Genomic DNA, 12,228 nt, shown 5'->3' with positions numbered 1-12,228 from the left:
AGCAATTGGTTTTATAGAGTGCCTTAAAAGAATGAAAAGTTAATGTTGGAAAGGATCGTGGAGGAAATTCTAAAATATTTTAACAACTAAAAGCATTGCCGTTAATTATAGAACAATGACATTTGGGAAGGAGTAAGGGCCAGAATTAAAGGATCATGTATATGCTAGGATATTATTAGAACTCGTGGAGATCAGCAAAATAGTTCAAGGAGGGACAGTGGATGGATTTTCTTTTACTTTCTAGCGTTTATCAAAATTGCAACTGCAAACATTTACATCAACAGTGATTTTTTTTGTGTAATGTTCTTTAATCTGCTTTCTCCCTGACTAGCAGTCCTGTTCTGTACATCATATTCTGATTTGTATTATCTTGATCCGATCTAACCAAAGAGTTTTGATTTCTAATTGTTAAACTTGGCAACAATAAAGATATACAGAATGTTATGTTTCAAATATCTGGGAAAATTGTTTGGTTTTTTTTTACGTATAGGCAGATATTTGAGTAATTTTCTTGATTTAAACATTTTATATCGCTACATCAGTACAACAATGCCAAAGAGAGATAATACAGGCCAAACTTGGATCAATTGTAACACTTTTATTAATTGTTCAATGTGAACATCCAACAACAAAACTGCAAACTAGGGAAACATCACCTCATGTTCTGCCTGGGTGCTCTGCAACCCAATAACATGAATGTTGAATTCTCAATTTTCAATTAACCCGCACCACATTTGTCCCTTTCTCTCATCTCCTATCTACCCTAGAACTCTCACACACTCCATTCTTTCCACAATATCCCTTCTTTCCACAATATCTCCCGGCCCTATTTTTTGTAAAACATAATTCACATCCCTATCCCAGTGTCTTTTAGGGAAAGCTAACTTTAAATAACGGTTTAAGCAGATATTGTAAGGCACCTTGATTAATTCTGTGCCATGGCTTGCATTTACAAAGTTTTTATAGGATGCAAAAATTACATTTTAGCATTCTTATTCAATGATTGAATATGATCAAATTATGCAACCATACAATTGAACAGATTATAAAGATAATTACATGCATAAAATAACAATGCAGCTCAAAATGTTTGGAGTAATATCCAAAACCCCCCAAAAAAGACTGGTTATTCCATCATTGATTATCAACATAGAACATTGGTGCAGGAGTAGGCCATTTGGCCCTTTGAGCCAGGCCTCCATTCATAGAAACATAGAAAATAGGTGGAGGAGGAGACTATTTGGCCCTTCGAGCCAGCACCGCCATTCATTGTGATCATGGCTGATCATCCAAAATCAGTAACCCGTGCCTGCCTTCTCCCCATATCCCTTGATTCTGCCAGTCCTAGAGATCTCTCTCTTTTAAGTTTGTCAAGTGAATTGGCCTCCACTGCCTTCTGTGACCGAGAATTCCACAAATTCATAACTCTCTGGGTGAAAACGTTTTTCCTCATCTCAAACCTAAATGGCCAATCGCTTGTTCTTAAACTTTGACCCCTGGTTCTGGACATGTTTCGTCCATAAAGAATGAAAGATGTGGTCAGGTCATTGTGTGAAGATTCTTCACATTTGTGAGTGTATATTGGATGCAGGTGTGTAAACTTGTTATGGCCCTGTCCCACGGTGCGAGTTCATTCCAAGAGCTCTCCCAAGTTTAAAAAAAATCAAACTCGTGGTAAACACGGAGAATGAACGTAGCGGGTACGTCGGAGCTCGGGACATCTCTTAGCGCTAACGGCAGGTACTCGGGAAGAATCGCTAACGGCAGGTAAGCACGGGAAGACTCGTGAAGATTTTTCAACATGATGAAAAATGTCCACGAGAGCCCCGTGTACCGACGAGTGGCCATTACGGTAAATCTCCAAGTTCGAACCAGGGCAAACTCGGGAGAACTCTTGGAATGAACTCGTACCGTGGGACAGGGGTTTTACTTTTCAGAATCACTGCAAGATTATTGCACAGGAGAAGACCATTTGGCCCTTTAAATCTTTGATGTCTCTGCGCATTCTCTTATATCTTCCCCAAGGCAGGTAATTTTCTTTTGTACTGATCCAATTTCCATTTGATTCACAATCAGATTTACCAGGACCATGTACAGCTCCCAAACCCTGCAGTCTGTTCCAGGTCCTAACTACTCATAGTATCATAAAGCTTTTTCTTGGATCGCTAGTTTCAGAATTTGGATCAGTGAATGGGTTGCAAATTGGAATTGCTGATCTCCCATTAGATTTCCTGTAAGTTAGCCCTTGCGTTGGCATCAAATTCTCTGAGGGTTTATCTTGGTTGACATTTACGTAATTCATGTTAATAGTTGTGAGAGCAGGCTGTGCTCAGTAAAGTCGCCATACAAGAAAACATTCACGAGTTACATTCATCTTCAGCCATCTTTGGAATAACTGGCAAATAGAAGCAGATTTGGGATTGATTAGGTAAGGAACTTGGAATCAGCTGTGTTGCTCTTTGCTGGATCCTAACTTAAAAATGGACAACCTATGACAGAAAGATTCAAAGCTTAGCTGATTTTGTCGTGTTAAAGTTTGTGAAACTCAAAAAATATTATTTAAATGATGTACAGTACTTATACAGAATATATTATCGAGTATGCATTGACAACCAACTGGTGAAGTATATACAAAAGACTTGGAGAGAGAGGGCGGCCAAAAATCATGTGTATTTAAATTGCAATTGCTTGCAATGTAGGAAGAATTTGGAAAACAGTAGGTCAATATAAACTACTTTCCTTTGGTCAATGAATCAGAGTGAGATTGCCTGATGAAATTCCAAAGATTCATCTTTCTGACATTCATGTGGGGTAAGCTACCTTCACTTTTGGAGTGAACCATGGGTTTCACTTTCTGATTAATACTCCACAAGCTTAAATAAAAACTCCTTGCAATGGTAACATGCTTGTTGTGTAATGGCATATGTGATGGTGAGGGAAGACCTCAGCAGGCCACGTATGCAACTAGTGAACAGAACTAATAAAAGTTTGATGGTACTTAAATTCTAACCTTAAAATGAAATCTAATCTGTAGCTGGAGAAAAAATATATTCAGCTATAAGAATCACAACCAATTTTAAAACATTTATTTTGAGACATATAAACTAATTGTAATTGTGTCCATTATTTTATCAAGAGTTCATTCTTATTTAGAAATAAATTTCATTAGTTCAAGCAACATTAACAGGTGCAGCACTTTACATGTCAAATACAATTGAGTCCCTCAGACTCTGTTCCGGGTGTAACATTTAAGGCGATTTTTGAAATAGGTCATATCCAAACGGGATCGGAATTCGTTTCTGTCTAAACGCCTAAAAGCAGCATATTTATTTTCAACTTCATTCAGCGCTTTATCTCCTGCTCCTTTCTTCTGATGGCCAACTTTGACATTTGTGCAATATCCTACAAGCAAACTTCCAATGCCATCAATGAAAAATTCTAGGAATGACATGAAAAATATTTTTGTTGATCAATATTGCAATAGAAAAAACTGACTTTGAAGACAATTCCTTTTCATATTCTACTTTATTCCAAACTATAATCCTAGAATATCTAATATGCTTAATATGGTTGTTGATCTTACACAAGGATGTACAGTAATACAGAATGCCACAATGTCCTATGGCATTTCTTTTCATTTCATCTACATGAACAACCTCCATTTTGGAGAGACTAATCAGTATTTGTGTTTGCCATGTTTTGGTGTGCGTGCTTTCTCCCGATTGATTCAAATAGTATTTACAATCCGATTCTGCATAAAAGCTATGTGTGATTCTTACTGTACTCTTAATGATAGCAAATAAATGTGATGTGTTCATTCAAATTAGACCATATAACCAACACTAAATATTTCTGACTGCTGGATGCAACGTCACCGATTAAAACCAAGACTTTAACATTGTGGAGGTCTGTGCCAATACTGTGTCATGGCACTTCTAAAAGTTAGAATGTCATTATCTTGCTTTCTGATCGTGAGACCCGTGTGTCTATTACAGGTGCATACCGCCACTTTGTATCCCAAAAAAGGCGCTGCATAAAACTCATGAGTTACTCAAGCATTTTCTGTCTATCCAATGATTATAGCAGTTGATTTCTAAGGTGGAGGCGGTTGCCAATGACAAGAGCTTAAGCACATCAGAGTAACTCTTTAGGATTTATAAAAATAAGACAGTTCCCTTTTAAACACCTGGTAGCTCTCATAATAACCATATAACAATTACAGCAACTCTCAATAACTATTGCGCTGTAACATATTACTAACTAGATGTTTTTTTAACCTGTGTAGTACACTGAGTAAGATAAGTGAGTACCATCAACTGCCCAATGGAAGGCCTTGTCAGAAATCAGTAAAAAAATAATGGTTAGAAGTTAGAAACAAAGAAGTTGTCTTCTTTTGTTAATTTGTAAAATATATTAATTAATTATTTTTAGCAAAAAACTACTGAAAACAAAATTAATAATTAAAATCCCAAATTATTGTTTTTAAAGGTCAGGATTGACCCCGGGGCTCTGGCAGTGTGAGGCAGCAGCTCTACCAGCTGTAACCACTGCTGTCCTTGTCTGGTGTAAAGTCAATAGTTCTGTGGGGATCGGGTAATATTAAATGAAACATGTCTTCTACTTCATTCACCATTCTTCTTGAAAATTTGAATAATTTTCAATAACTATCCATGTAGATAATTAAAACATGGCTAGTCCTGTCAGAATTACAAGTGTGAACATCCAGAGATAGAAATTACCTGTATGAGCTACTCTTGCAAATCGAGGATCAAACCCAACACGCTGTACTTTTTCTGTCTTGGCCAGGAAAAAGTTCACCACAATGCTGGTAACCACACAGCCTGGAAATCCATCCAGGGGGTGAAAAGAACCGTACTGGGAAAACACACAGTCCCCTTCATCATCTCCTTCTTCGTACCAAAGCTTGAACGTGAACACCTGCTGATTCACAGGGGCACCAACCTGTGGGAAATAAGATTTATTTTGGCTGATATGTTGGATTTAAATGTATTAAAAAATATATCTTGGATATAACACTGTGTAATTTGATAATTAGTGAAGTTGCTTATCCATTTTAAATAAATCAACATTTCCCTTAAAATATCACATATAATAGTTTACCATAAATTATTTTAGCAAAACACATTGAAATAGTAAAATAAAATATTGCACTAATATAGTTATGTATGGGGTTGTGATGAGACAGAACCTGAAATGTTGCCAACAGGTCTGTTCTTTATATGTAAAGGCATGTGTACAATACAAGCAGTTCAAAAGTGGTTCATCCTCTTGAATTCTGGGGTGGAGCAGTTGCCATTGAGAGATTAGGCACATTAGAGCCAAATTCTTTATGATTTATGAGAATAAGGCAATTCCCAGTAAACAGCAGTCTTGACCTACTAGCTCCCCCATTGGAGATGCTCAGACTATCTTCAATCACTAAACTGGATCTTGCATTAAATGTTATCCCTTTATCCTGTACCTGTGCACTGTGGATGGCTTGATTGTAATCACGTATAGACTTTCCACTGACCTGATAGCACGCAACAAAAAAGCTTTTCACTATCTCAGTACACGTGAAGATAAACTAAACTTATCTAACTAAATAACTAGTGGTACACAGTCACCATTGCACTGAAGCATTAGACTAGAGGTTTTTGAACCAATGATATAATGAGTCTGAGCAGAGATTACCATTGAATGAGTGATGGTCTTGCCACAGATCAGCAATAATAATGGTCATAAATTAGAAATAAATCAAATTGATTTATTTTGTTCATTTTGAAAAATCATCAATTAATCAACATCAATTATTGCTTGTGTATTATGACAAGATAGTAATTTATTATTAGGAATTCCTTATAACAATGTCATAATTTAAATGAGCAATCACAAGTACAGACGATATTGCCAAAAATCGTTTTAATTGTCCCTCTGCAAAGACCAACCCATCCTCTACAACTTGTATGATTTCTTTTTGTGTGTGTTGAAATAAAGCAATAGCAGATTTTGGCAAACATTGCAGAGTTCAATAGAATGCATTATTCTATTAGTGACTTAATGTCACAACTTATTAAGGTATGCTGTACACACTCGTTGTTAATTTTTATTTGGTCTTCACAGCGGCAACACACTGATTTAAGTGGTTTCTGACATGCTGGCATTGCTCCTCAATGTAGAAAGTTTAGAGATACAGCACGGAAACAGGCCCTCCAGCCCACCGAGTCAACGCTGACCAGCGATCCCCAATACGCTTGCACTATCCTACCCACTCGGGATCATTTACAAATTTTACCGAAGTAAATTAACCGGTACATCTTTGGAGTGTGGGAGGAAACCCACAAGCGGATTTGGGTCAGGTGGTGAATGTACAAACTCCGTACAGACAGAAACCGTAGTCAGGATCGAACCCAGGTCTCTGGCACCATGCCACCCTGAGGTAGTTTAGAGAACTAGAGAGGGAAGAGGTTCGTTGGTATCATTTAAAAATAAATTGGATAGGCATATGGATGAGAAGGGAATGGAGGGTTATGGTATGAGTGCAGGCAGGTGGGACTAAGGGGAAAAAGTTGTTCGGCACGGACTTGTAGGGCCGAGATGGCCTGTTTCCGTGCTGTAATTGTTATATGGTTAACATGGTAACAAAAAATAGTTTCTCACTTCTTCCCCTTTCCCACACTGTTGGAAAAAGTGGGCCCTTACCAAATCCAAGTTTGTCTTCTCCAATACTTCTACCAGTTTTTCCAGTTTTGTTTCTTGTGTAAATTCAAAGTCCTCATCCACCCAAAGAAGGTATTTAGTTGTAACCTGAGATACTGCTAAATTTCTTCCAGCAAACCATCCCTGTGTATGGGAATGGAGGAAAAAACAGATACCGGTAACTAAACGTTCATAATTATATTTCTCTGACCAAAGTTATTATTAAGCAAATGGGAGTATTCTATTTGAAATCATATTAATGATTTTATTGAACAGTAATTATAGTGTTTAATTGTTTTTTTTATTATCTTTGAGTGTTTTCTGCTAATTGATTTATCCTCTGTTTTTGTTAAAATTAGCAAAGGATGTTTTGATATTTCTGAAAGACTTATCCCTCAATTGTTCTTATACAGTATGTAACAAAAATGGAAACTGTAATCTGAAAAGGACAATTTTAATGGTGATTGGGAAGGGAAGTCATTTTATTATCACCAATCATATTATAACCAAGAATATGTTAAAAAAAAACAACCATCCCTCGATTAGAATGTGAATACTATTGTTGGCCAATGTAAACTAGAAATAATTATATGGGTCAGAATATAGAAACATAGAAACATAGAAATTAGGTGCAGGAGTAGGACATTCGGCCCTTCGAGCCTGCACCGCCATTCAATATGATCATGGCTGATCATCCAACTCAGTATCCCGTACCTGCCTTCTCTCCATACCCTCTGATCCCCTTAGCCACAAGGGCCACATCTAACTCCCTCTTAAATATAGCCAATGAACTGGCCTTGACTACCCTCTGTGGCAGAGAGTTCCAGAGGTTCACCACTCTGTGTGAAAAAAAGTTATTCTCATCTCGGTTTTAAAGGATTTCCCCCTTATCCTTAAGCTGTGACCCCTTGTCCTGGACTTCCCCAACATCGGGAGCAATCTTCCTGCATCTAGCCTGTCCAACCCCTTAAGAATTTTGTACGTTTCTATAAGATCCCCTCTCAATCTCCTAAATTCTAGAGAGTATAAACCAAGTCTATCCAGTCTTTCTTCATAAGACAGTCCTGACATCCCAGAAATCAGTCTGGTGAACCTTCTCTGCACTCCCTCTATGGCAATAATGTCCTTCCTCAGATTTGGAGACCAAAACTGTACGCAATACTCCAGGTGTGGTCTCACCAAGACCCTGTACAACTGCAGTAGAACCTCCCTGCTCCTATACTCAAATCCTTTTGCTATGAAAGCTAACATACCGTTCGCTTTCTTCACTGCCTGCTGCACCTGCATGCCCACGTCTGAAGAAGGGTTTCGGCCCGAAACGTCGCCTATTTCCTTCGCTCCATAGATGCTGCTGCACCCGCTGAGTTTCCCCAGCAATTTTGTGTACCTGCCCACTTTCAATGACTGGTGTACCATGACACCCAGGTCTCGCTGCATCTCCCCTTTTCCTAGTCGGCCACCATTTAGATAATAGTCTGCTTTCCTGTTTTTGCCACCAAAATGGATAACCTCACATTTATCCACATTATACTGCATCTGCCAAACATTTGCCCACTTACCCAGCCTATCCAAGTCACCTTGCAGTCTCCTAGCATCCTCCTCACAGCTAACACTGCCCCCCAGCTTAGTGTCATCCGCAAACTTGGAGATATTGCCTTCAATTCCCTCATCCAGATCATTAATATATATTGTAAATAGCTGGGGTTTCAGCACTGAGCCTTGCGGTACCCCACTAGTCACTGCCCGCCATTGTGAAAAGGACCCGTTTACTCCTACTCTTTGCTTCCTGTTTGCCAGCCAATTCTCTATCCACATCAATACTGAACCCCCAATGCCATGTGCTTTAAGTTTGTAATATGTAGAAAAATAGGTGCAGGAGGCGGCCATTGGGCCATTCGTACCATCACCTCCCCATTTCCTAATCTGACACCATTCTGATAATAATCTGCCTTCCTGTTATTGCCATCAAAATGGATAACCTCACATTTATCCACATTATACTGCATCTGCCATGCATTGGCTCACTAACCCAACCTTTCCAAGTCACCCTGCAGCCTCATAGCATAGCACCCTGCATCCTCATCACAGCTCACACTGCCACTCAGTTTTGTTTCATCTGCAGACTTGGAGACGTCATAATTAATTCCCTCATCTAAACCGTTAATATATATTGTAAATGACTGGGGTCCCACCGCTGAGCCATGCGGCACCTCACTAGTCACTGCCAGCCATTCTGAAAAGAACCTGTTAGCTCCTACTCTTTGCTTCCTGTCTGCCACCCTGTTCTCTATCCATGTCAATACCCTACCACCAATGCCATATGCTCTAATGTTGCACACTAATCTCTTGTGTGGGGCCTTGTCTTAGGCTTTTTGAAAGTCCCATTACACCATATCCACTGGCACTCTCTTATCCATTCTTATTACATCCACAAAAAATTCCAGAAGATTAGTCAAGCATGATTTCCCCTTCATAAATCCGCTGACTTTGACTGATCCTGTCACTGCTTTCCAAATGCGCTGCTATAACATCTTTAACAATCAACTCAAGCAACTTCCCCACTACCGATGTAACAGGGCTGCCAACTCTCGCGCTTTGAACGTGAGAATCACGCCCTCAAGCAAACTCTCACGCCCTCACGCTGATCAGAAATTTCTCATGCTCTGTGGTGAGAAATTCTGTGATCAACGAAAATTTAAAAACTCGGATAAACTGCATGGGCCGCGGGTGTTGGAGAGCCGGGGCTGAGGGAGGGATGGGAGCAGAACCAGCGACGGGAACAGATGCGGGGAGCCGGGACTGGAGAGTGTTTGCTGGGGCTGACGAGTCGCTCGCTGCAGCTCTGGCCACGGAGCACTCCGGACAGTGCAAGTCCCGGGCCGTCGAAGGCGGCGGAAGCATTGTGCCGCTGCCGCGAGAGTCTCTGTGCCGAAGGGACAGATTCTCAAAGGGAGGTGGAGATAGAGAGAGAGAGGGGAAGGAGACGGGGAGAGAGAGAGGGGGTGAGAGGAGAGAGAGGGGAGACAGAGGGGGCGTGAATGGAGAGAGAGAGGGGGGAGAGTGAGGGGGGGAAGAGAGAGAGGGGTGAGGGAAGAAAGGGAAGAGAGAGGGGGTGGAGAGGGTAGGAGAGAGGGGTGGTAAAAGAGAGGAAGAGGGAGAGGGGGAAAGAGAGATGGGGGGGGCAAAGAGAAAGAGGAGATAAAGACAGAGGAGAGAGAGAGAGAGGGGGAAGAGAGAGAGGTGAGAGTGCGTGGAGATGGAGAGGGAGATAGAGAAGGAGAGAGAGGGGGGAGAGGGGAGAGAGAGAAGGGGGGAGAGGGAGAAGAAAGAGGGGGAGAGAGAGTTAGAGGGGAGAGAGAGGGGAAAGAGAGGAGAGGGGACGAGAGAGGGGGAGAGAGGTGGGAGGGAGAGGAGAGGGGGGAGAGAGAGGAACAGAGGGAAGGGGAGAGATTGGGAGGGGGAGAGGGAAGGGGAGAGAGAGAGGGGGAGAGGAGAGAGAGAGGGGAAAGAGAGGGGGAGGGGAGAGATAGAGGGGGAAAGAGAGGGGGTTGAGAGGAGAGAGAGCGGAAGAGAGGGGGGAGAGAGAGAGAGTTTCTGCCGAATTCGCCCAGGTGACCGGCATGGATCAGGCTGCGGCTCGGTGCATCCTGGAGGACAACCAGTGGCTGCTGGAAGTAAGTACCAAGCACTGGGTAGAAACGGTGGAAGATAGTGGACTTCAAATGGGGATGGTTGGAGAAAGCATCCTGCTTGCCTGCTAGATTTTCACTTAATGTAACTGCAGGAAAAATGTTCCCGATGTTGGGGGCGTTCAGAACCATGGGTCACAGTTTAAGAATAAAGATTGAGATGAGAACAAACTTTCTTCACGCAGAGAGTTGTGAATCTGTGGAATTCTCTGCCACAGAATGCAGTGCAGGCCAATTCACTGGATGTTTTCAAGAGAGTTTTCATTTAGTTCTTGGGGCTAACGGCATCAATGGATATGGGGGAAAAAACAGGAAAGAGGTACTGATTTTAGATGAATAGCCATGATCATATTGAATGGCAGTGCTGGCTCGAAGGGCCGATGGCCTATTCCTGCACCTAATTTCTATGCTTGAGTATATGGCAATAAAACTCAATCACTTGATTTTGAAGCATTCATGCATGGTGGAGGTATAATGTAGTCATAGAGTGATACAGTGTGAAAACAGGCCCTTCGGCGCAACTTGCCCACACCCGCCAACATGTCCCAGCTACGCTACCTGCTTTTGGTCCATACCTCCAAACCTGACCTATCCATGTATCAGTCTAACTTTTTCTAAAATGTTTGGATGGTCCCTGCCTCAACAACTTCCTCTGGCAGCTTGTTCCATACACCCATCACCCTTTGTGTGGATAATGTTACCCCTTAAAAAGTTACCTCTTAAAAATACTTCATACAAAAAACATTGAATTCATACTTCTACAGTGCACTAAAACATGATTTAAATACATCAAATTTCAAAAAGTTCCTACCCTGGGAGGGGGGACACCCTTCTTCCACACCCTCTCTCCACTCAGTTGTTCCACTCCCTCACCGGGTACCCCCAAGGCCAGTGATCAGTGCTCGCATAGCTCCCCCCTTTCAAAAACGTTCCAATCCAATTTAAAGCATATATATTGCATTCAAGTATAAGTTAAAAGACTCGCTACAGTATGTACCATATTGCACAATTTCAAGCTGAAAAATGCAAACGTTCCATACCAATGGGAGGGGGACAATACTTGGTACACTAGTATTTCTGGTACATTATTCGTGTCTTAGCGAAGGCAGAACCAAAGTACTTGTTTAACTGTTCTCCCATTTCCTTGGGACCTACATTCGCCTTTTAAGTTAAATTTTCAGTATTTTAAATAGAAAAGAAAAAATTGTTACTATACTTTTGCAAATGGCATTATGTATTGCTGGATGTATGGTCCTTCAATTTTTTCCGTAACTTTACTATCATCTGCAATGATTATCATAATTTTTGGGTAAAATTTTCGAATACTGCTTATTAAAATCCGAAGCTTATGATATCTGAAGAATGTCTTTGTCACTATTGTCACCAAGGAGTCGATGCTATTATCTGGAATAAGGATTAAAAAATGAAATTAATTGCAGCAATAAATTCCATTCTATAAATTGATTAATTTCTGCCTCAAAAATAAATTGAATTTAGAAATTCAACCATATAATTACAATTATTCAAATTTATTGCATCTGTTTTATCTACTGTTAACACAAATTATGGATTGCCTTAACAATAAGATATTCTCTACTGATTAATGTAATCTAAATTCTACATTAAAAAAATCTTCATAAAATGGTACCTGGTCCAGGGTCAAATAATCGAATCATTGGGGGCACTCTGATGAGGATTGTAAATTCAGCAGTATATTCTTCAAACTGAAAAGAAACTTTTACAAAACGATAATGTTTAGTAATTATAGGCAGTGAGTTAAATGTACTTGCACAACAAATTTACTAAAGATAAAAATTGTTGATTGCTTAAAAAAAACAAA

The 12,228-nt window shown here is 40.4% G+C and overlaps 1 protein-coding gene across 1 annotated transcript in view; it reads right to left on the bottom strand.

Annotated features, from left to right (window-relative positions):
* Window positions 1-3,071: 3,071 nt before the first annotated feature.
* The window catches only part of LOC116982313 (beta-1,4 N-acetylgalactosaminyltransferase 2-like), a 35,545-nt gene continuing 26,388 nt past the window's right edge, over window positions 3,072-12,228 (bottom strand). The window contains exons 7-11 of the mRNA XM_033035578.1: window positions 12,037-12,123; window positions 11,605-11,792; window positions 6,703-6,843; window positions 4,740-4,962; window positions 3,072-3,438 (exon numbers count right to left, since the gene is read on the bottom strand). Of these exons, the coding sequence (XP_032891469.1) occupies window positions 3,224-3,438; window positions 4,740-4,962; window positions 6,703-6,843; window positions 11,605-11,792; window positions 12,037-12,123 (854 nt within the window). The 3' untranslated portion in view covers window positions 3,072-3,223. The remainder of the gene's footprint in view (window positions 3,439-4,739; window positions 4,963-6,702; window positions 6,844-11,604; window positions 11,793-12,036; window positions 12,124-12,228) is intronic.

The sequence above is a fragment of the Amblyraja radiata genome, chromosome 16 (genome assembly GCF_010909765.2).
Source record: "Amblyraja radiata isolate CabotCenter1 chromosome 16, sAmbRad1.1.pri, whole genome shotgun sequence".
Taxonomy (NCBI): domain Eukaryota; kingdom Metazoa; phylum Chordata; class Chondrichthyes; order Rajiformes; family Rajidae; genus Amblyraja; species Amblyraja radiata.
Note: the sequence above shows the minus strand (reverse complement) of the source record. Positions and strands in the feature narration are given on the sequence as shown.